General features: G+C 47.1%; 1 protein-coding gene across 2 annotated transcripts in view; it reads left to right on the plus strand.

The window, feature by feature from the left end:
* The window catches only part of TENT4A (terminal nucleotidyltransferase 4A), a 43291-nt gene that overhangs the window by 4372 nt on the left and 14875 nt on the right, over nucleotides 1–24044 (plus strand). For both annotated transcript variants that reach the window (XM_021675366.2, XM_064375852.1), the window contains exons 2-4: nucleotides 19156–19279; nucleotides 20301–20347; nucleotides 21305–21425. In XM_021675366.2, the coding sequence (XP_021531041.2) occupies nucleotides 19156–19279; nucleotides 20301–20347; nucleotides 21305–21425 (292 nt within the window). The remainder of the gene's footprint in view (nucleotides 1–19155; nucleotides 19280–20300; nucleotides 20348–21304; nucleotides 21426–24044) is intronic.

The following is a 24044-nucleotide window of genomic DNA, read 5'->3' on the forward strand; positions in this document are numbered from 1 at the left end:
TCCCAGCCTCTGACTGCTGTCACTGGCATGTGCTCTCATCTCCTGACCCAGCAGTGCTTTGGGCTATTGTTATTTTGCCATGGTTCTTCTAGCAGCTTTGGAAACCTTCAGGTTAAAAGTCCTGATTAAGTGACAGTGGGAGCGTGGCCCTCAGATATTTGGCCACGTCCTTACTGGTGTGTTACAGAGACCCAGGAATAGTGTAATTGAATGAAGACATGTGCAGGTGTCCCAGGCCCTGAACAGCTTCTATTCAGAGTTTGGCCTTTCGAAGGCTGTGCCATCTCAGGTGTGCCTGCAGTGTGCAGCAGGTGTATGCAGCTTCCTTTTTGCAGCTTTCTTGATGTTATTTAATCTCACTTTTTAATATCTTCCATTAACTCAAAGGAAATTCTCTTCTTAATTTGAAATCTGAGAGAGACCAACAAATGTCACCATAGGGATGTGGTCAGCCGTGCCCCAGGGGCCCCTGGTGAGAGTCATTTCCAACTTGGGGCATGTTTGTTTTTCAATACTTTCCTGAAGGCATCAGAGCTTGGAGGCGCAACCAGGATCCCACTCTTCCTCCAGCCTGACTTCACTGACATAAAGTAGAGCAGGTGTGAGCTGCCCGAAACATCCTTGTGACGCTGGGTAGGGCCTGCTACGGAGCACGGAGGGCAGGGGGGCATCACTCTAGGGGCCTTTCCCTCCCATACCTTCCTGTGCGTGTCCAGGACGCATGGGAGAGATTCTTGCAAAACCTGCCTCAGAGGGCAGCGGTGACACTTGTGGGCTTTGCTTTCTGGGTTTCACTCTCAGAGTCCCAGAGGTATAAGCTTGTGGAGAGAAGCATGGAGGATCACACTAAGCAGCTGATACTTGATCCTGTACTGTTGGAGGCGGAGTTAATTTCATAAATGAACTCTTCCAACACTCCTCTCGTTTAGTAATAACATCGCTTGTTCCTGCCTGTTGTTCCATGGCCAAGCTCCACAAGGTGAAACTGAAAATTGAGTGCAAGACGCTGGCTTGCTGGGGTTGAGGAAAGTTGTGCTGGAGAACTGCTTGCACCGCATGTCTGGCCACTGATGGAGGAGGCCTGGCCAGGTCAGGACAGCTGACACTTGGAGAAGGGCTGCCCAGGAGGGCACGACAGACTCTTTGGAAAAGGAGGGTCGGAGGATTAAACTGGCTGGGAATGAGAGGCCTGCAATCCTTTCACAAAAAAAAACAAAAACAAAAAACTTAATGCTTGTGCTGTGGAAGTCAGAGTGAAGTGGGTTCTGTCTTGCTGTTGTGAGCGTTTGATGGAAAAACAGAGTTTGCTTTTTCTCAGGAATAATTAATAATGCATGTTTGTGAAGTAATTTTAAGTAAATATTTTAAAGTAAAAAGTTCTAAGATTTGTGTACAGGTAAAGTCTCAAACTTTCCTTGGTCACTATTTAACGTGCGATTTTAATCTTTGTTTTAAAGGGATTCATGTAAGCATCCTGTGGGAGGAGAGTTAGTAGTTATCCTTGGAAAATAAGGATTTTTATGCCTCGGTTAGGTCATAGGGTTTAGGATCTGATTTTGTAGTTGTGGAGTAAAAAAGGTTGTTTTAGAAAAAAACCTTGATATTCAAATTTAGAAACTTGATTTTTGAGGATTCAACCAGAATTTGGACTAAAGGCGGGGAGGGGTAGCAGAGTCAGACCACCCAGACTCGAGGAAGATTGAAGAAGCCACAGTGTTGCTGTGGAGAGGCCCTTTCTAGGTGTGGCTAGCTTGTCAATGGTGTCTCTTCTCTGCAGTGAATTGGACGGCAAGCCTCGCTCTCTCTGAAAACTGCCACTGTGAACCTGCCTCGGGAGCCAGGCACCTCAGGGAGGGCAGGCAGATGGTCTTGGTCAGTGCTGACAGGGGTCCAAGACTCCTGACCTGGTGTAAATATGTGCCCAAGTGAGGTGGTCAGGATGCCTTTTCTCTCAACACGGGGGATATACGCTAATACAACATCCCATTTTTGAGATTTCTGTGTTGTAGTAGTTCTCTGTTGCTGTATAGCAAATTAGCATAAACTCAGAGGCTTAGGAGAACACTCATTTATGTTCTCGCGGGTTGTGTATGTCAGATCAGGGATGGCAGGTCTGGGTTCTCTGCTCAGGCTTTTGCAAGGCTAAAGTCAAGATGTTGGCCAGCTGTGTTCTCAGCTGGTGCTTGGGTCTTCTTACCTCCTCTTACCAGCACATTCCTGTTATTGCCAGAATTCAGTTCATTGCAGGACCAAAGTCCGTAATTGCTTACTAGCTGGCAGCAGGGGAAGCGGGTAGGGCTCTCTCAGCTTCTTAAGGCCACCTGCATTCCATCTGCAAACCAGCAAGTACTTTGAATCTCCCTGACGTTTCCCACCAGCTGAAGGAAGTCCCCTGCTTCTATGGGTTTGTGTGATTGGGTCAAGCTGCTGCAGATAAGCTGCCTACCTTAAGGTCATGTAGTCATACAACATGATCATGGTGTGATAACCTCACCAGAGCCACAGGTTCCAAGAAGTAGGGTGTAGGACCTTGAGGGAAGGAGGCTCTTTTGTGGGTAGACTTCCCCTGCCGTGGAATCGGTTGATGAGGAGGTTGTGGTTTCTCTTGTCCAACACTTTTCCCGTGACTGAACTCCAGCTCATCACAATGACTCTTGGAGATTGCTGGTTCTGTCCTCTGGCTTGGTTACTACTGAACTCAAGCAGCCACCATAACCAGGAGAGCTGTGGAAACCTTTCTGCACTGCTCTCAGATGGACGTTCTTTAAAATACATCATTTAAGAAAAGTTTGCAGTAAAGTCATGTGAATACAGGAAAATACGGTGATTGAAAAGTTCTGTTCATGTGGTGTCCTGTTCATGAGGTGTCCGCTAGCTTAGGAAAGGTGTCATTCCCATGCAGGAAAGGTGGCGGTTGATGACTCACCTAAGAGTCACCTTTGGAACCCCGTTCTAAGGTCATAGCAGTCCTCTTTGCTTTGCAGAAGATGTGGGCAACACTTGTCCTGCCAGTCCAGGTTTATAGGAATGTTGGCTTCCCCAGAACCTTGGCTTCAGAGCACAGGGCCTCCTTTAGGAGGGACAAGAAAACTCCCACCCAGTTCTCCCTCTGTCCCTTCCTGAGCCCGCTCTGGTTTTTTTTTTGCCTTTGGCTCTTGTGGGGTTATTGCTGCTCCTATAAAGCTGACCCCACTACCCTCCTGAGTCTCCTCAGGGAAGGAGAAGCTGTATGAGGAGCTGTATTAGAGCCCACATTCTTAGTGCCAAGCACACGGTAGCCACTGAGTACCACTTTCCAAAGCAAGAAGAGCAGAAAGAGGATCTGCCAGCTCAGGCGAGCAGGTGGGGGATGGCATGTCGATGGAGTGTTCATAAACCAAATGCTGAGGAAAACTTTTGTTGTTTGTCTTAGAGTCTAAAAAAGTAAAGTCTGTTGCAGTTTATCTGCTTTCCTTCCTGGAGAGTGGCTAAACTAGTTTTATGTTTTACAATGTAGAATGCAAAAGCAGAAAACATTCAAGAAAATTCTGTATTTGAAAAACATCATTTAGTTTTAACTGCTCTTTGTTTCTTAGTATAAAAATTAATACCTAACTATGAAAAGTTAGCCTGGAGAAGTATGGAAATGAAGTGTCCACCATTGGCCACCTAGCAGGTGCCCTGTGAGCCTGTCCCTCGTGTCCTGGACTCTGGTGATGTGCACTGCGTTGTTGGCAGTGAGCCAGGGGGTGGGCCTGGTTCGCGTGGATCTCTGCAGAAGTTTGTCTGTCTCTCAGCTGACAGGGCGGGCTAGATGGGAGCAGCTCTGAGGGTCCCTGTTGGCAGAGAATGTCTTTGATTGTCAACCACAGGCCTTTTGTTGTGGGCTTGTGATCTTTTTCTTTCCTAAATCAGCTGCTCTGCATAACCAGTTAGGCTCTCCTGTGGCTTAAGACTGGAATTAGTTTCCAAAGTGCTAGGATGTGGGAGTTAGGTGGTTTCTATCCTTCGATGTTTTTAAAGAGATTTCAGATCATTGTAACATTTCTGGAATTCTGTCTATCTGAAGCAATGGCTAGGGTGGAGTAGTTTAAGGGAAATGAAAAGTCAAATTATTTTGATGTTTCTGCTTCAAACCTGCTGGCTGGAGTCCATTTCGCAGCATTGGGAGCCACGTGCTTGGCTCTCGAGAGACTAGCTCAGTCAGCCCATGTCATACTGACAGGTCTGGCTTTGGCTGGTTTTGCCGTGGGTTCTAACTTGAGCCTCAGTTTCCCCACCTGTGACGCAGAGCCTGTGGCACCCGCCTCAGAGGGCATATTCAAGATTTGGAAGCACTCTGTGAACTGTCACGTGAGAAATTAAAAAGGCCACTGCTGCCCTTTTCTCCTCTCTTTAAGGAAATTGAAACCAAAAATTAAGTCTTTCTTGTTGCCAGCTGGATGGGAAAAGCATTTTTCTTGGTTTTTGAAAATACAACTTTTACTTTTAGACCAAAATGAAAACTGCTAAAGACGGAATGTTCTGAGTCTTTGGAGTTGGGGGCTGGAGGGGTGTGAAAGATACCTTTCTATTTAAAAAAATTTTTAACAATGCCTCAGTAATGTCTGTTCTAGTTTTTTTTTTTTTTTTTAAACTGTTCTGAAGGTACATCAGCACTGATCTACAGCTTTAAATAAGAATCTCATCTCCCCAGAGTCAAGGGTACTCTTGATGTACTTTGTCAGGGGTGTGTGTGCTGCTCTGTGCAACTCGTTTAAAGTTGGTTAAGGTTTTTTTATTCCATGCACATAGTAGAAGGAGTGGATGAAGTGTTTTCTGAACTCTTTGCAGCTTCTAACACAGCGTTCTATGTATAGTGAGGGAAAACAAAATGAAGGGCCAGGGCACGATAATAGGCAACTAGAACAGTGCTGTTCAGTGCAACTTCCTGTAGAGGTGGAATATTTTTGCACTAATACAGTAGCCACTGGCCATATGTGACTTTTGAGCACTTGAAATGTGACAAATGCAACTGAGGAGCTGAGTTTTATTTACTTAGAATTAAAATTTAAATGGCCATATATTTGGATAGCTCAGAACTGCAGCACCTTCAGACTCTTTATTTGAAACTGTCTGATGCAGTAACTGATGCTGAAATAAATCGAAACTCGTACAACAGTCAAAGTGTGTTACTCAGCAAGTTACCACTGTGAAAGCTCTGGAAATTGTTTGAGTTTCCAATGCAAATCCTTTTCAAAAAGCCGCTGTTTTAATAGCACATGAAGCATAAAATAGGTTCATAGCGGAGCACAACACGGAGCAGCTGTTGTGACCTGGAGTGTCTCTACTCCAGCATGCAGGTGATGGGTCTGTCAGCTTTTTTGCATTTTTGCATGTGGGTTAATGATGGTGCAGACGGTCACTTCCGTCTCTGAACAGTCTTCTGGTCCCCAGCACCACTGTGGCTCCTGTGCGTGGGGCTCTTTTGTCTTAGCTGTCTCCATGAGTTTGCTCCTTGAGTTCCCAGAGCTGACCCATGAAATGAGTGATATTACCCCTGTTTTGTACACAGAAGACTGAAGCCTTGACAGGCTGATGTGATCTGGCAAAAGGTGCTGCACTTGACTTCTGAAAGCGTTCAGTTGAACAAGACATCGCCAACATGTGGGGTTGGAACCTAGCAACTCATTCTAGGAACATGGTTCGGATATGTTGGTAGAGGGCCTTTCACTTTGTTTCTCTAAAGAGATCAGATTCAGATGTGGTGGGGTGCTTTGACAGCCACCATAGGACAAAGTCAACAGCTCTGGGTTTGGGAATGTTGGGAGGATTTTGGCGGGAAGCTGGTCTTGCGTGGTAGTGCGCTCGGGGTTTGTGCTTTCTCGAACTGTTGCAGAGCTGGCCTGGAGGGAGGCTGCAGTGTGGAGCGGGATTTCCGTCACCTGGAGTATTCTTAGAAGTTGCATTCTCTGAGAAGTGGAGCATCTGATGAGCTGTTTACTTGCTGTTGGCAGTTGAAAGACAAAGCAGGACTGGCAGTACAGCCGCCTCAGAGTCGGCACTGCTGTGTGGGGGCTTGACATGCAGTCTCGCAATCCTGGACAAGAACGCATTTTCAAGAGAGAAAAATTAAGCGTTAAGAGATTCAAGCATCTTGCCCAAGGCGCTGCTGGAAAATAAAGGCACTGGTGCCCAGATGCCGGCCTGTGTGGTGCTCAAACCCAGGCTCCTTCCAACTTCCCCGAAGAGGGGATGCTGGTGTGGTGGAGTGAAGAGCGATGCAAGACCTCCATGAATTGGCAGAGATGGGCCCGTGGTGCAATGTGGTAGAGTATATTTTGGTTATAGGCATCTTCTCTAAACTTATGTAAAACATTATAAAAAATGAACAACTATAAAATGATGGCCAAAAATTAGAAGAGGATACCTTGCATGCCCTGTGAAATGCAAAGAAATTCTAAAGTGTCATTACGAGTTACCTCATGGAAGAAAGCTAATGGGGAATCTGTCTAGAGTTTGTGGTTCTGCCTCAGAAGGGACATGTTCATGCTGAAGTACAAGTGTGATGGGTGGAAGGAGAGTGCACCGAGACCACACTCGAAAGGATGGGAACCTGTGGGAACTATCCAGGGAGATGAAGGTGCGGAATGAACTGAAGCTTGCAGACTTGTTGAGTGAAAAGGGTGTTTTAGGATTGGTTTTAGAATAAAGCCATAAGGCCTGTGATGGTGAAGTTGACTTGCTGTTCACAGAGCCTCCCTTAACCGGTGGGGACCTCAGCTTTTCCTTTGCTGCCATCAAGTGTGTGGTGTACAGTCCTCGCCACATAGTAATCACTCCTGGCCTGACTTGAGACCTCACCCTTTATACAGTGTCTCTGCCACCCTCCCGGGAGAGGCTGTTCACAGCAGAGGTGGCGGGGGTCACACAACTGGTAGGTGCAGAGCCGGCGTTGGAATCCAGGTAGTCTCACTCAGCCACTGAAAATGTTGAGCAAAGCAAGAATTGTCCAAAGGGGTAAGCTAATGAAGAGGAAAACAGTTATGCTGAGTTCCAGTCTCTGGGTCCACAGAATTGATGTCTGGCTTCTCAGGACAGATGCCGATGCTATCTGAGGGCCTGCCCAGTCTCCGAATGATTCAGAGACTCCAGAGATGGACAGCTGGTGCCCTGATTTTCCCAAGAGGATTCTGAGGGTGACTTCTCTCAACCAAACAGGAAGACCTGGTGCTGTCACCACCAGTTGGAGAGAGGCTCCTTTGTGAGACTGGGGACCACCTGCTGTGTGTGCCCTCTTACACTGCCATTTGCTGATTGCTTTAAAGCTAGAGGTTGTTTCTAAGAGTGCTTTGTGCTAACTTAAAAATAATGACATTGTTTTTTAAAACTGATTCATGGTTTGTTTTTTAAAGCTCTAAAGTCACTCAATCCTACCACCCAGAAGCACAATTAGGTGACTGCCACTGTAGGACCTCTCTCTCTAGGCTCGTGTACGTGGACACATGGATTGGTCAGAAATACTTACATTAAAAGTCTTATCTTTACATAAAATTAGCTGAATTATTTTGCTTGAAAGCGAAAAATGTCCAACTTCAGATGGAAATACTGGTTTCTAAGAGATACTGCTGAGACTATGAACATAAAACATGGTGAAAAGCTTAAGTGGCTAAGCGCAGAAGCATCAGAGTAAAAGTTTTGATGAAGTCTTGGTTTACTTGGGCTGTGTAGATTGGAGCTCAGCCGTTACGTTTCTCCCCTCCTGCGGTGCGTGGTGGTGTTTCTATGTCTGAATCTTCAGCATTCACGGTTGGTTCAATGTATGACCACTACTGCAGGAAGCCCTGGTTGAGGGCCAGGCCCTGTGCTGAGCACTTACCAGTGAGGATTCATTTAAGTCCTCATCACAGCACCATGTAGGGGAGCCACATCCCTGTGTTGCACTTGGGACATCATTTGACCCCAGGCACTTTGGGCTCCTGAAGGGTCTGCAGTCTCCCTCCCTGCCTGGTGAACCAGGATTTGCAGCACATTCCACAGACCTCACACTCACTACCAGCAGGCTTCCCAGAACTGCTTCCCAATATTTCAAAGTTCCTAACGTGGTTCACGCTTCTGGTGAGTTTCTTTGAGGCGACACCCCCAGCATTACGTCTGGTCAGCTCTGTGGGATCAGCCCTGTGCTCCTGTGGGGCATCCTGCGGTGTCCTCTGGCTGTGACCCGTGCTGTGCCACCTCGACCTGGCATCCACCGTCCTCCGCTGTGTTTGCAGATCGGTGGCTTTTTGTCATGTGCATTGAGTGGCCGAAGTTCCTGAATAAGAACTGATTGGGGGTGTACACCTTGAAGCTGCCATGTGCCTGGGTTGCAGGTGACTGGGCCACTCTTTGCTTCAGAACCCATGCATGTTGCCTGTCTTCTCTGGCTTGGAGGGTTGTGTGGAATCAGAGGTGAGACCCAGTCCCCAGGGATGGGCAGTTGCCTTTGGTTGCCCAGCTGTCCTGAGCACCCTCCCTCCAGTGCCGGACTGCTGCCTCAGTTCCTTGAGATCCGGATGCAGACTGAGGTTGGCCTTAGCATGGGAGGTGTTTCTCTTGAGTCTTGGATACTTTGTTACTGGTGCCATATTCCCACGGGTGGTAGTGTCTGTCCCGCCTGGCCCAGCCTCCCTGGGGTGACCTTAGCTCTCTTAGTATATGGGCTCTACCTGGTCCCCAGCTCGCCACCCTAGCGCAGTTGCTTCTTCAGGGCGTCTTATTCCACTCCTTGTCACCGTCTACCCTGTGCTTTCTTGATGTGTCCTTACTGGGTGTTTCTGTGGAGCAGGGGCGTCCTGGGCTTCCTCTCTGATCCCTGGCTCCGGTGCTTGTCCATGCTGGGCTCCCTCTTCCCTTCCCTTTTCCACTGTGTTGCCCTCACACAGCTGGCACGTTACGGGTATCGCTCACCAACCCCTTGCTAGGGCTGCTTATCCCCCTCCCACCTTGCGCCTGGGACCTTCTCCCCTTCTAGGCTGCAGGTAGGCTGAGGGCCTGGCATCTCAGGAGTGCTGAGGCTCGGCGGGAAGCGGTGGGGTCTTTGCTGGCACCTGGGCTCTGCACCCTGGCTTTCTGAGGGCATAGTCCTTTTGGTCCATTTTGCATTTCCTCCAGGCTTTGGACTCTGCTCTGTAGCTGGCCCATGGGGACAGGAACACTTACGCCTGGTCTTAGACTCCGCTGCTTGGGTTGTGCCGGTGCCCTTGGTGCCCTCTCAGTCCATCCCACCTGGGGGCCCGGAGCCCCGTCCTGCTGTCCCTTGTTTCAGAGTGCTGTCCCCTTGTCTTTCCACAGCTGGCTGCTCATTGCCTTTCCCATCTCAGCTTCAGTATCAGCCCCTTGGTATCAGGGAAGCTCTCCCTGATCAACCTAAAGTTTACAGTTGTGGCTACCAGTTTAAATTTCTGCATAGCACCTTTTTGGTTTATTTTGGGTACTTATCTCCCCCATTAGGCCCCCTGTCCCTCCCATATAAACTCAGTGAGAGTGAGGACGGCATCTCATCATTCTACCCACGGCCCTACTGCCAGAGTCAGCCAGGGTGCGCTGCGCAGAGGCTCATGGTAAGTAACTGCAGACCGCGAATCCCATCTGCTTGCTGTGCGTTAATATCGACGTACATCTTTGGATCCAGTGAGTTATTTTCTTTCTCTCATTTACTCGCTCATACTTTGTGTAATTGGTGATTTCCAGCCTGTTGTATAGTCCTTTCTTGAATAGTTGTTTTCTGCCATCTTGGCGGGGCCTCAGGAGGTTGACTGCGGAGGGCAGGGGCTGCAGAGATGCAGCTGCTGCCTGGGCTCTCACAGCGCCTGTGAGGTTTAGGCAGGTACTTTGCCTCTGAGCCGTCTGTAGAATGGGGTGGCAGTGGTGGTTTCAGCAGACTCCGGGAAGCATGTCAGACTGGTCACAGGAGGCAGATGGTAAATGTAAGCTAATGAGTATTGGTGCAATATCATCACTAATGAATCTCAATAGTTTTTTTCTACTAAGGCTGTATAGTAGCCTTGGAATCCTACTCAGCACAGCCCCCTGGCAGCAGGGCCTTTGAGAGCTGGCATGGTCAAGAGAACCTGATCGGCCTTACTAGTCTGGTTGGAGTACTCAAGAGAACACTTCCCTCATATAGCTCTTTGTATCTGGGGGTTGTTCAAGATTGTGGGATAGCTTTTTCAGGGCCCTTGCCTTTGGCAGGGTGGGGACGTGTACGGCTGCAGTCCAGACCCAGAACTTTAGGGCTGAAGGGGCCTTTTCACCATGTGGGGCTAGGAGCTGAGCACAGCGTCAGCAGCGTGAGGGTCTCTAGTGCTGGGCAGCAGAGCCCAGAGAGAGCCCCTACTGGTATGACTTCAGTGTAAAAGCTGGGGGATACCAGATTCTTAACAGAAGACTTAAGGCAGGCACGGTGATGTCTGCTCTTTGACCATTGCAGTATGAATTAGTAAAACTGAAGTGATTATGCTTCCTTTAAAAGCAATAATGTACTTATTGAAGAAAATTTGGAAACTACAGAAACTACTTATGATTTTCCATTAACATTTGAACATGTCATTTTTAATGCTGTTTTAAATATGTAGCAAATGTACCATTTAATTTAAAAGAATACTAGGTAAGCATTTTCTCCTGTCCTTAAAAAGCTCTTTTAAACAGCTTTAAAATACTGTATAGAGGTACGTAATTTTCTGAATAATTGGAGTTATATTTACAACTTTTCACTCTTTATGAAAGGACTGGCCTATTTTGGTGTTGGGCTCCTTCCTGAGTGTGACTTCCAGCTCAGTGGCTCAGAGTTCAGGTTGAAGACTTGAGTCCTGGTTGTGTGTGGTCTTGGACCAGTTACCATGTATCTAATGAATACTTAGTTTTGTCATCTAAAAAATGAAAATAGTAGTATTTGCCTCAGAGACTATTTGGGAGGATCTAGTGTGCATGTTGGTAATGTGGATATTGTGTAGTGTCCCAGGATATTCATGTTTTTAGCCTCTTGGCTCTTACTTTGTACTGTTGCCGCAAAAGATGATGCTCACTTATCTTTCATGCAGTGTAAGCGTATCTGGAAAGACAGCAAAGTATAGCTGTTTCCATTTCAAAAGCAATCAGATGCTTGAGCTAGCAAACAAGGCCTGCGCTAGCTTCCAGCTGCAGTTACACAGTTTCACAGCGGGCGTGGTTCCCTCGGAGCACCCAGAGGTGGCCTTTGGTAGTCAGCAGTTGTGCTGTGGCTGCACTGCCAGGCTGGGTGGCAGGTGGCTTGGAGCCAGCAGCTGGGGCTCAGGAAGTGCCTTCTTGGTCTCTCCTTAATCTCTTGCAGAGTCTGTGGGTCCTCGATTGCACTGTGGGGTGCCTCAGACTGCAGTGTTGGGAGACTGAACCCCTTGGTGTTTTTCTGCCGTGAGCTGGGTTGAGGACATGTTAAGCAGGTAGGGTAGCTCCTCTGGTTTTGCTCCGGGTGGTACCTGTGGCATGGGGTGGTTCTGAGTAGTTCTGACTTCACTGCTGGAGTATCTGCCCACTCAGTTTGTGAGATGCAGGACTTCACCTGGTCTGGTGCCTCATTTTCTTCTCAGCAGTGGGCTTAGAACCAATGCAGAGTCCCAAGTTAAGTATTTTTTCTGTGGCTTAATTACTGCAAGCTTCTGGTACCTAAGCCCTTTCTTTCTTTCTGTTCTGCGGGGAAGAGAAGATTGTGGCGTTTCTCCTTTGAGTGGCCCCAGGACCTTTGCATGGCATTTGCAGTGTGCTTGGGTTTGCTCTACCTGGGTGAAAGAGTGTTGTGCCTCCCAGCACTCACAAAGGCACCGTCTGGTCACCCTTCAGTGAGGCTGACTGGCCCTGGGACGTCACCTGCTCCAGGATTTTATGTGGCTCATTCCAGGAGGGAAGGGGAAAGAAGGCTTACGTTTGCTGTGAGTGGAATTCATGTAGATCTGAGTTCTGCATTGATTCCTAAGCTACAGAGCCCTTCTGCCCTGGCTGTTTTGTGAATGTTAGTTGGTCTTAACCTTAACATTTTTGGTTGAGTTGGCATTGGCCGTCTCAGGAAGCTCACAGCTCCTGCTCCTTTTCCAGGAGAGTGTGCCCCCTCCTCTGTCTGTAGCTGTCAGGCGCCCCCTCCCTCTGAAGCATATTCTCCTGGGGCCTTGCCTGGCCTTCCTTTAACTGAGCCCGCAGCTTCATTCACAGCCCCTGTGTAGAAAGATAGGCACATCGATAGGTCCCTGCCCAGAGTGGGAGAAACGGAGGCAGGCTCCAAAAGCAGCTTACGGGCAGCCCTAGAAAACAAAGGGTTTCATTTACAGTTTCAGTGCTTTTCCTTCTTTCGAGCCTTGATTTAAAAAAAGCAGCCTTGAAGACCTGCTTCTGGGTTTTCTAATTTGTGCAGGTATTAGTTTCCTTGTAACATAATTAAAAATAAATAAAAATGATTTATAATTAGCTCATTTACTGTATCAGTTAATGGATGCTTTAAAGAGGATCATCGATCCCCCAAAATAGTAGAAGCGGTACAGTCATTTCCTCATTATGCTCTACTTGTGATTTGCTTAGCAACCTGCTCTTCCTAGTTAAAGTTCAATACTAATCCAGACCCCGTCAGTTCAACGCAGTGGTGTCTGAATCAGTTGTTTTGGTGTAATTGCATCAATGCATGTTATAAAAGCTACAAAATTGCAGTAGCTAACTCCAAATATTTTCACTAAGGCATTTTTTTTTAAGCAAAAAATGCATAGTGAACACTGTGGAGCTGAGGAGAGGGAACTTTGATTTCTGAGAAACCACTAGTTTTCAGGATTTTGAAGGAAGAGTTAGAGGAGGAGAGGGAGAGAATAAATGAACGGTTAATTATAGTTTCCAGTGTTTTCTGTCGCATTTAGGTTGTAATGGAAAAAAGACTGGGAACTGAACTTACATGCAGTTTGTTAAAATCACTTTTTCCCTAGCATTCAGAATTGATGAGATTAATGGGGCATTAAAGGTAAACTGAGGCACATAATTAACATGGGCAGAGCTGCAGACCTGAGAGTTGAGAGTTCTGAAATTTCAGTGAGTTGGGAAAACAGGAAGCGCCAGTTCTTCAGAGTGTGGCTCATACTCAGTGAGTTTAAGGTGCTGAAACAACTTTTTTTCTGTTTGTTTGTTTGTTTGTTTGTTTGTTTGTTTGTTTGTTTGAGACAGAGTTTCGCTCTTGTTACCCTGGCTAGAGTGCAATGGCGCGATCTCGGCTCACCGCAACCTCCGCCTCCTGGGTTCAGGCAATTCTCCTGCCTCAGCCTCCTGAGTAGCTGGGATTACAGGCACGCGCCACCGTGCCCAGCTAATTTTTTTTGTATTTTTAGTAGAGATGGGGTTTCACCATGTTGACCAGATGGTCTCGTTGTCTTGACCTCGTGATCCACCTGCCTCAGCCTCCCAAAGTGCTGGGATTACAGGCATGAGCCACCGCGCCCGGCCTTTTTTTTTTTTTTTTTTTGAGATGGGGCCTTGCACCATTGCCCAGGCTGGAGTGCAGTGGTTCAATCACCACTCACTGTAGCTTCGAATCCTGGGGCTCAGCCTATCCTCCCACATCAGCCTCCTGACTAGCTGGGACTGCAGGCTTAGGCCAACCCTCCTGGCTTGAAATTTCTTGTAACCAGATCGGAGGAGGGCATGTTCATTTTTGTGACATTTCCTTTCCCTTAAACATTGAGTGAAATCTGACCTTTGACCATCACTTTGCTTAAAAAGAAGCTATTGGATTTAAAATCTAGGGGAACGTCCTAGACAGGCAAACCCGAAGCATGCTCTGTGTGTTCCCCACACGGAGTCTAGCATTATGAAGTATTTGCTGTGTTTCTTTGGCTCCTCTGTTCTTTCTAAAGTGTTTTGTTTTACATACAGTGTCCTGGCTTCAGGGCTGTGGCCTTTGCCTTTGTGCCCCTTAGTTCCTTTGTCCTTTATACCTACTGCAGTGTAGCTGCCTGTCCTCCTTGGGTTGACTACGAAGAAGTCACCTTTGAACAACTTAGAAATTGTGTTTTGTAGGGAAGGCAGGGCAGAGCCTTGGGGCTGAGATGGGGGAGGAGCCAGCTCTGCCCTGGGAGGCATAGGAAGCGCCCTGGCCTGGGTGAGGCAGAGTGCGGTGGAGTTGCTTCACCTCTTTGGCCTCAGCTTCAAAAGCAGTCAGTCCACCCTGGCTTTGGCTTTAATTCAAATTTAGACAAACTTGAAAACCAGTTAATCCCATTAGGTCATCTTCTAAAGCTGAAAATCATCCCCTGAAATGGGTCACCTGTTTTCATCAATAGCTTTATTGGCTATGGAATAATAGAGTTTTGTTCTCTAACTGTAGGATCCTTCTTCTGCTCTTGAAATAGCTCAGTAACTTGGGTCTCATAAATATGTACAGCAAGCATATATACCAGATACTAAAATACAAGAACATTGCTGATCTTGCTTTTTAGTACTAAAAGCAGAAAATCGGGAATTTACTAAATTGAGAAATTGGTCATTGCCTTACCATGGGTTTGAACTCTTACAAGGTAGTGATTATAAATGAGAGTGATCTTTTGTTTTTCAATGAACTTTATTCTCTATAATTTTTAGTCAAAATGTACGCTAGGAAATAGTATTTCTGAATTCTGTTTTCTAGTAGTTTCCTGATTACAATGAAAAATCACTGAAAAACTCTGCTGTCACTATTTCCTTTTTTCTTAAGATAATCAGAAACTGAATCATTGAGGGCTTGCTCCATGGCGATTGTCAGGAAGCTGCCCTGCTCTGTGTGGGGCAGGAGCCTTGCCAGTGTCCCAGGATTTCACTTCATGGAGACAAGCGTCAGAGGCTTGCTTCGTTCATAGATCCCGCTCCTTTTCTACACCACAGCCAACTCCAAATGGTGACAAAATCTAAGATGAGGCTGAAAGTCACCACGGAGCAGTTGAAAGCGTTGCTCCCGGTTCTGGGTGCAGTGTTCCAGGCGTTGTGTCCTTTGGCCCCACCTCAGTTTGTTTAGCTCCTCAGCTGAGAATGAGATTTGTATCATACAGGAGTTTCTGAGGCCACTAACAGCCCCCAGCTGGAGAGCAGCAGCCTAATGTGTCAGGAGTAGGGGGCAAGACCAGAAGGCTGTGTGCGATCTTCTTCCCGAAAAAGCCTCCTGAGAAAGCCCTCCCAGGCACTTCCCAGGTCTCACTGGCGCCTGAGGCTGCAGGGAGGGTAGTCAGGCCGCCTTTTGGTTGGCACTGCTTCCCGAGGTGTTGCCAGCCTTTCCCTTGGGGAGGGGACTGATGGCGTGCCTTGGGGGCAGCAGGGCCCTGGAGCTGCCTAGGGTTGTCACTGTGTCCTACTTGCTTTGAGATGCCACCTCTGATCCACTGTAGAGGGGTTTATTGTTTGATGGTCAATGCGTAGAACTTTCTTTGATTTGGAGACTGAACACTAGTGAGCAGAACTGAAATTGAGCTCTAAAACGTATTGATGACTGGTCTGTGGATGGGAGACTTTAGTGTGGTTTTATGTATACGTCTTGACAGCTGTAAATTCCCTGGAGGTTTGGTATGTCAGAACGTAAGAAGAAATTTACTCTATTTTGTTGAGTAGAAATGATTAAAAGTTTTCATTGATATACTTCTGCAGCAGACTTTTGGAAAATTGAATCAGTGGGTGTATTGAGTATTTGAAGTCATAGATGAGTAAAGGAGGTGTGTTGTAGCTGATGCTGGCGACATGGCCTGTGGTCAGCAGGGTTAATCTGTGAAGGTATGTCTGCAGCTTCCTCAGACAGTGAAAAGTCCTGGCAATGTTAGTATTGAATGAGATCATCCAAAATACTTAGTGACTGTTGATACTTTTAAAGGGATAGTTGGCCATTTAAGTGGTTTCTGCTAACAAATCAAGTTATTCAGTGCAGAGGTAAAATATTTTCAGCACATTAATTTTAGGTGTTATCTTAAGAGAATGCACATGAGCAGTGACAACAAGGTCAGCAAAATACCTTAGCAAAACTCGATGAATTTATTCCATGCACAGCAAGTGCTGTCCTGGGCACTGGAGGTGGAGCAATGAACAGTTGGGTCCATCCACAGATGGCCTCCAGAATCGTCCGGCTGCAGGGAGGCTGAGGGGCTGGGGAGGCCACTGGGTGGGCACGGCAGGGCGGTGTCCTCATGTGGGTAGATTTGGCTGGGCTGCTCTTACTGTGCACTTTTTCTCAGCTTGGTCAGTGTTCCACCTGGCCTCCACCTGTCACCCTCTGAGGGCCTCACAAAGGGCCTACCAAAAAGCAGCCTGGGGGCTTTTCTGGTCAGCCCAGAGGTCGTTATGATGACGGTTGGTACTGTCCCGAGGCCATCATCAGGTTCCCACTCCTCCTCATGGGCAGTTCTAGAGTCATGTGGCACCTGGCTGGTCCCTGCTCTCTTGGAAGAAGGGCCGTGGGGCACTTCGCTGGACCTTCTTGTACGACTTCCTCATCTAAGAGGCATGGCTGGGCTGGTCCCTCAGCAGTGTCCCTTCTGTTCTGAGGAGGCAAAACAAAAATATTCTTGGCTCTTATTATCTAATATTTGTTACAGCATTTGCTCACTTTTAGGTCCATTTTGTTACAGATTTCAGACAGGTGTGGCTATTAATGTATCTTATTGTTTGGACACAATGCCAAGGCCCAGAGACCTGTATTCCCCTGAGCACCACTTCTGCTAAGAGCATGGGCAGGCCATGCTTTGTCATTAATCTCTCCTGATTTAGGGGAGGAATACCTAGCCACCCCCTCTTACATCTGCGAGTGAACAGATACCGTGTTACGCAGATTTTGTGTGTCTGAGGCAGACTGCAGCAAGTGTTACCTCCGTGCTCTTCCTTTCCTGGAGGATGGAGCGTGTCTTAATAGTAGGGGATGCCCCTGAAGGTGGAGAATGTGGCTATACAGGTCCTGAAACCTATTTAATGTTACTGTTACTTCAGGTACAGCTTAAAGTTGACAGTACATTCTACTCTGCAGGTGGAAACCTGGAGTGACATTTTGGCAAATTGGAATGCCCTGTTCACAGTATGCTTTAATGAGTTAAATTTGGGGGATGTGGATAGAGTTTTAGCATGCTAGCTTTGGCTTTCTTCCATGACTTTGGGCCAATTATTTAATAATTTCAAGCCCGCATCTTTATTAGAATCTCTCTAAATTTCCCTACTCCTGTTATTATCCTCAGAACAGGACTACAAGGTGCAGGAGGCCACGTGGCATAGTGGTTTAGGTGGACAGACTTCCCAGTGCTGTTCTCATGGATAGCCCAGTGCTGTCTCCACCCTCCTTGTACCCCTACCCACCAGCCCCAACAGCTGCCACCAGCTCCACAGTGACAGTGATAGTGACTGGTGAAGGTGAAGGGGTCCACTCAGACACTGTTGCTGATGGAGAGAGGCTGGCCTGTGGCTCTTCCCTGGAGTGGATGTTAACCTGCTTACTTGGCATATCTAGTCCTGCTTACTTTACCAAGTGGTAGGAAATTTTAGGTAACACCTCAGACTTTAAAGAGGCCTACTGAGCTGGTAGAAAAGATAGTTAAATGCCTAGTATGTAGTTGGTGGTCAGTAATTGTTGAAAAGATAGAAGCTTTACTTCCAAGTTCTTGTAGTTTGATCAGTTTGGAAAAATTATTTTAATGTTGCATGATCCTTTTAGGATTCATTAACAGCTGGACTGGTGGCTATCTGAATTGGGACCATGCTTGGGGTGAGGTTTTTTTCTTATTTTTAAAAATGAAATGTGATAGATAAAATTAGGCTCCAGGGATGGCTTGATTTGCAGGTGCTTCGTGAGCAAGGGTGCCCAGCATGTATTTGCTACTACTGAAGTCTCGTGTGTGCTTGTAACCTAGCCTTAAACCCTCTATGGATGGTTTGGAATGCTTACTCCAAATGACTTTTTTGGCGAGGTGGGAAGCGGTGATACTCCAGGTGAGAGACAGTTGAAATTAACCTTACACAAGAGCCGAACCGTAGACTGATGCGGGGCCACTCACCTTTGGACTCACCACTGGGAGGTCACGTAAGAGGTGCTACATGCTTCCACTTTGCCAGCTATTGGCTGGCCCTGTTTTGTCTTCTGCTGTTGCTTTATTAATCAAACTTAGAATGGAAGTAGGTGAATTTGATTCATTGTAATTCCTAGGATTCTTAGAATGGAAGCAGGCCAGTTTGATTTGTTATAATTCCTAGGATTGGATAATTTGCCTTCCCCTCTCTCCATCTTTAATTAATCCCTTAAAAGAGAATGAGGGCACTTTTCCCACAGTGATTGGTGTAGGCCTTGGCCTTAACTCCTGACAGCCTGGTGCCACTGGCCACAGGGCTGACCTCAGCTCTTGGAGCCGCCGGGGTGAAAGGAGATCAGCACCTTTGAGGTGGTGGCATGAGGCATCTTCCAGGCCGTGCTCCTGGTGCTTGAAAACACTGCTTTGGAGCTTGGTTAAGAGAGAGGGGCCCTACTTACTCAGGTCCCACAGGCATTTGGGTGTTAACCTCCTTGTTGGCCTCTTAAGGAGAAAATACTTGAGTACTGAATTAGATTGGCTTTCTACCTCCAGGGACCCTGTTTCTCTCTGCTGAGACTGTGGTGGGTGAAATTTGGATTTAGTGGATGGTCACCAGGTAGCTTGGGCAGACCTGGGCTGCTGGGACCCTGAGGACTCACGTGCCTTTTTTCCTGTTCACGTGTTCCTTCCCCACATCTTGGCCCATCTCAGGCCCTACCATGCTCCTTAGCGTGAGGCACTCAGGGAGGTGCCAATGGGGCCCTGGGGCACACACTGGAGCTGGGTCCCGCCCTCAGAACTGTGCCTGACTGTGCCACATTCATGGGAAAGCTGCTTTCACACTTCCTGGATGGAATTCTCTCATTTTTTCCATGTAAAGTCCCTGAGGTGATTTTTTCGGATAAGTCTTCAATGGCCAGTTGTAAATTTATTAATGTTTGATATTGACAAAATTCAGTTGTTTAGTGGTGCTAAGTCAGACTTTGTAATTTTGTTGGACACAGTTTTCATTTCATTTTATACTTTCAGAGGAGAAACGAAACTGAATTTAAGTGGTCAGGAATATGTTTGAGTGTTATCCTGATGTAAAAACAGGAAATGTGGTGAGGTTTCATTGTAACTCTAGGATGTTTTCTCTTTTGTCCATTAGACTACATGAGGAAATAATTGACTTTTATAACTTCATGTCCCCTTGTCCTGAAGAAGCAGCTATGAGAAGAGAGGTGGTGAAACGGATTGAAACTGTGGTTAAAGACCTTTGGCCGACGGCTGATGTGAGTATGTTTTTTGGGGTTCTATGCTGCATGTCACCTGCAAGTAAATGTAAATGCCTTGTGGTTGTGATGTGTAGGCTGGGTCCACACAGACCTGTTTCTCGTTGGCCCAAGGCAGCAGTTCTCCAGGTGTGGATTGAGAAGGCCAGCGTGGCCTGGAATGCTAGGAATGCATGGCTCCCGGTACACCTGCACCTGCTGCCTCAGACACCTGAGGTGGCCTGGCCATCTGTGTGATGTACTGGTGTATACTCAAGTGCGAGGACCGTCGGCTAAGGGATTTGTTTTGGGGGTGGGGTGGGGTGGGGGGGGGTAATGTGATTGTTTCTCTTAAATTCACCTTAAATTTAGAAATTTCACCCTGTCCCCTACTCCTGCTTCCCCCCTTCCACCACACATGGTAGCATATAATGTGTTCATTTTTGTAAAACCATCACACGCCACTCTTGCAGTGCAGAAACAAGTGCTTTTTGACATGTGGAGTGGGACCTTCTGGAATGCTTGGTGCAGGTGGCGTGAAGCCTGCCCCCGGGGCTGGACTCAGTGGACCAGTGGGGCTGACTCTGCCCCAGCTGTGAGGGGCATGTGTGCTCTTGGTGGGTAGTGGGCAAAGACAACCCAGTTTCTTCTCCTTTTTAAAAACGATACATATTTTTGGCTTTAAACTTCAGAGCCCTAGGACAAAGCCCTGCTCCGCCCCTTAGCTGTGGGTTTAAGAAGAGGTTGCAGGGTTTGAAGCTAGCTCTGAAAAGTCCTCAGCTTTGGGGGTTTATAGGCTGAGGACAAAACTTGTTTCACCTCTTAATTTAATTTTGAGTTTTAAAACATTCCTTTTTGGGGCATGTCTTTAACTTAAAGGGAATTTTCTGACTGATTGTTACGTGGTCCCTTCTATCAGTTTCCAAGGTGGTTTTATTTTTTACCCAACGGTATAGTGAGACCTTTCTTTTCGTAAGAAATAATGGTAGTGTGACTGCTTGGATTGTGGTATACATTTTAAGGCAATCACTCTTTCTTTCAGGTACAGATATTTGGCAGCTTTAGTACTGGTCTCTATCTTCCAACTAGGTGAGTACCTGACTGCAGGGGATGGGCTAGTGTCTGTGCTTATTTGGGGGCCGGTATGTGTCTGTGCAATATTAAGGGCTACAAATAGATTCTTCGTAATTGAGTCTAAGGTTAGAAATGCTAGCTAAAAGAAAAGACTGTGGTTACAGAGGGAAAAGTGGCAGAAAATAAGATTTAATTTAGTGTTATGATGAATTCGTTGCTTTGCATTTTTTCTCTCACACTTAATTTGTTGGGGCGCACAAATGCTGAATGCTGGATGCTGGAAACGTGAAGAAGACACGTGGGAGAACTGTAGGAAGCCAACGCAATAGAAAGCATTCTGCTGATACTTTAGGACATGTGTTTGAAAAATCGGTCTTATGTTTTAATGAAGATTCAAGCAAAATTCTGTTTCAGTAGTATTTTCTAAGGATTTTTACCTGATAGGAAAATGATAGTATTTTCTCATTAAGGATTCTTGATGTCCAAATAAATTTCCTGTGCACTGTCTCATTAAAAGTTTAACTTCTATTAACCCACTGCTAGTTAGCATTTGGAGGCTGAAGAGGCTATAATCTCAGGATTTGGGGGTTGATGTTGGCAGGGACAGTGGGTAACTAAACAGGTTCAGGGTCCACAGGAATGATCCAGTGTAGGTAGTGCCAGCGTAGGTACTGGGAGAGCGGGGCTTCAGCCTGGTGTGGGGGCAGGCATTTTCATCTGAATTCCCTCACCCACCTAGCGCCGTTGGTCGAATAATTTAATCTTCTTGCTTTCCATCTTATTCCATACATATGGAAGTCCTCCTGTATGTCACGAACTGCATTTCACCTCCTTATGGCCATAGCCTAGTGAGATTGTGTCTTGGCATTTGGGGGAGATGCAGGCACATGTGCCTTGGTGCTTATCCTCCCCACATGAATGTGTAGGTTGTTGCAAGGGGAGCAGTGGCTGACGTGCATTTTCTTCTGTCAGTGACATAGACCTGGTGGTCTTCGGGAAATGGGAGCGTCCTCCTTTACAGTTGCTGGAGCAAGCCCTGCGGAAGCACAACGTGGCTGAGCCGTGTTCCATCAAAGTCCTTGACAAGGCTACGGTGAGTACTGGCTTCAGCCCCTCCACCCGGCAGGAGCCTTGTCCCAGCCCAGGTGGCCGCAGGATGTGCCTGTGTCACGAGCTTGTGATATTTTACACAGTTATTGGCTGCAGTTTTGAAGATTAATCTACTTCTGGCGTAGACAGGTGTATTATGTTTTTGTTTTATAGTCATGATCACCAACTGAGAACTTGTTTAGTGACAGTCTGAACTTTTAGAATTGTGAGCCCATTAAACTGTGCTTGGAATGAAAATATATGATTGTGTCTACTTGTGTAAGGATGAATAGGAAAGGAGGTTCATATCTGGAATGGGACACTGACATTCTGGTGCTGCCCATTTTGGAGTGTGTGGCTCATGACTAAACCATAGTTTTTATGATTCTCATTTGCTAAGTTATATTCAAGAGGAACAACTTAGCGGTCCCTTTTGTTGTTCCAAAAAATGTACGTATATGAAAAGCCTCTTTGGGGGAAGTTTGAAGATGAGACTGTGTCTGGTGTGTACTTGCTAAGGTTTATGTCAGTCCCAGATGATATCCCTCAGGGACTGTGAGGTGCTTGCCTGTTGTATGGCAGTGCTTGGCTCACCTGTGCTACCCGCTAGCATTTCATTTTAAAAGTTGTGTTTCAGCTTAAGTGGTGCATGATTTACATCCTCATAGTGTTTAGCAGAGTGTAAGTTAAGGCAGGAGCCTCCTGCCTGTGTGGTGTTAGGGGAGGGGACATTCAGGTTTTCTCATCGTCACATGCTTTTGATTGGGGCTGGGGGCGAGTTTTAAAACGTGATATATACACTGAAAAGTGCACACGTACCAGGTGCACCTTTTGCTGAAAGTTAACGAAGTACACATGCCCACGTCACTGTCATGTGGGCTGGAGTGAGCAGGCAACACCAGAGGCCCCCTCCAGGCCCAGGTTCCAGAAGAGGCTGTTGGCTCTTCTCGTTAGCCCGAGACAAGCTCTGGCTGGCCACTTTCTCAAATGCTTACAGGCCTTGTTGCACTTAGCTCTCCCAGCCACTCTCATCAGCAGACACTGATGCTGTTCACATTTTACAGCTGAGGAAACTTGAGGTGTAAAGAGGTGAGGCAGCCCAAGGTGGGTCGGCGGCAGTGCGAGGCAGCACCTGTGTTTAGCCCAGGCCACTGCTGTCTGCTGCTCCTGTGTGTGCGCCAGGGGGCAGCTGGGATGTGGGTGGGAATACTGACAGGCGACCTCCTTTGGAGTAGGGGAACTGAGGTCTGGCTGTCCTGAGGGCACACAGTAGATTGAGCAGTTGTTGCCATAACTGCTGAGTCCCAGTGACCTCATTACTGTGGCGTGTTGGCTACTAAGTACCTTTTCCTCTGTTGCCTGAGGTCCAGTGTAGACTGTTGGGAGAGGCTGAAGCCTGCCACTGCTCATTTCCCAGGCCTGTCGTGGGCACGAGAACCCGGGGGAGGGCTGTGTTTAAGGAGAAAGCTTGTCTGTTTCAAACAATAACCCCAAACTGAATGTTACAGAGTTACCCCCATCTCCAGGATCTGGGGTTCCTGTCAGTGAGTGTGTGCAAGTATAGGGCGGGAGAGTGCCAGGAGCCACTGTGGGGAGGAGTCCATGAAACGGAAAGGAAGCTGCTTCTTGAACTCTGGGTGTCGGGGAAGACATAGCCATTGAGTGTTGACTTCTGAAGCAGTTTCTCATGAGTCCTTTGGGAATGTATTTTGTTTCTCTGCCTTCTTAGAACGTACTGGCCTCAGGGCTTACCCTTCCTGGTGGTCGCAGTGGTGTCCAGGTGACTCTGGCCCCACTGGCCTGCCCTTACACACTGAGTCCTTGTTGTTTGCCTTCAAGTATAGACTTTAAAGCCCAGAATAGATGTGTATTGAATGCACTGTCCCTGTCTTGCCTTTCACTAGCATTTAAACGTTTCATTAGACCCTGATTGTTTTGGTTAAAGGAACTCCTCTTTTAATTTTTTAAGGCTGAAGGAAACATTGTCTTTATCTTCTGGAAGAACACAATTTTACCGGTGGGGTGGAGGGTGGGGTGTGAGTGTGTCTGGACAGTTGCTGGAGCAGCTTTTGAGCACCTTTCGGTGATAGTTTGTTGGTGAGAGAGAGTATTTCAAAAAAATCGCCTTTTATTTGCTGAATTTTTTAGGGGAAAAATTTTTTTAGTAAAATTGTCTTAAAGAGTGAAAACCCAAAGTATAACTGTTTGGAGAAACAGTAACAGTATAACACACAGTTTAAAAAATGGCTTTGAAGTTACATTGAATGATTTCAAAAATTCTACCAAATAGAAGTGGGGGGCCAAGCACTTCTCCCCACCCTAGCACACAGGGTGCGTGTGGCAGGGACTCGGTTGGTCTCCTGTTCCCTGTTGGCTCCCTCCCCTCCCCTCTCTGATGTTTGGTCACCTCTGGTGCTGATCCAGGGCTGCAGGGGCTGGGCAGAACATGGGCCCTGGCTGTGAGGGGCTGGGGCCTGGGGGTCGTCCTGGGTTCAGGGACTGCTGATACTGACACATGTTCTCTGACCCCCTTTCATTACTAAGAAAAAGCCCCACATCTCTCTACAGCTTTGGCAGCATTTTCATGCCCGACTGTGGAGAGTACTGCATATTAAAGCATTTT

Source organism: Aotus nancymaae, unplaced genomic scaffold (assembly GCF_030222135.1).
Source record: "Aotus nancymaae isolate 86718 unplaced genomic scaffold, 86718_ANA_hifiasm-v0.15.2.pri h1tg000014l, whole genome shotgun sequence".
Lineage (NCBI taxonomy): Eukaryota > Metazoa > Chordata > Mammalia > Primates > Aotidae > Aotus > Aotus nancymaae.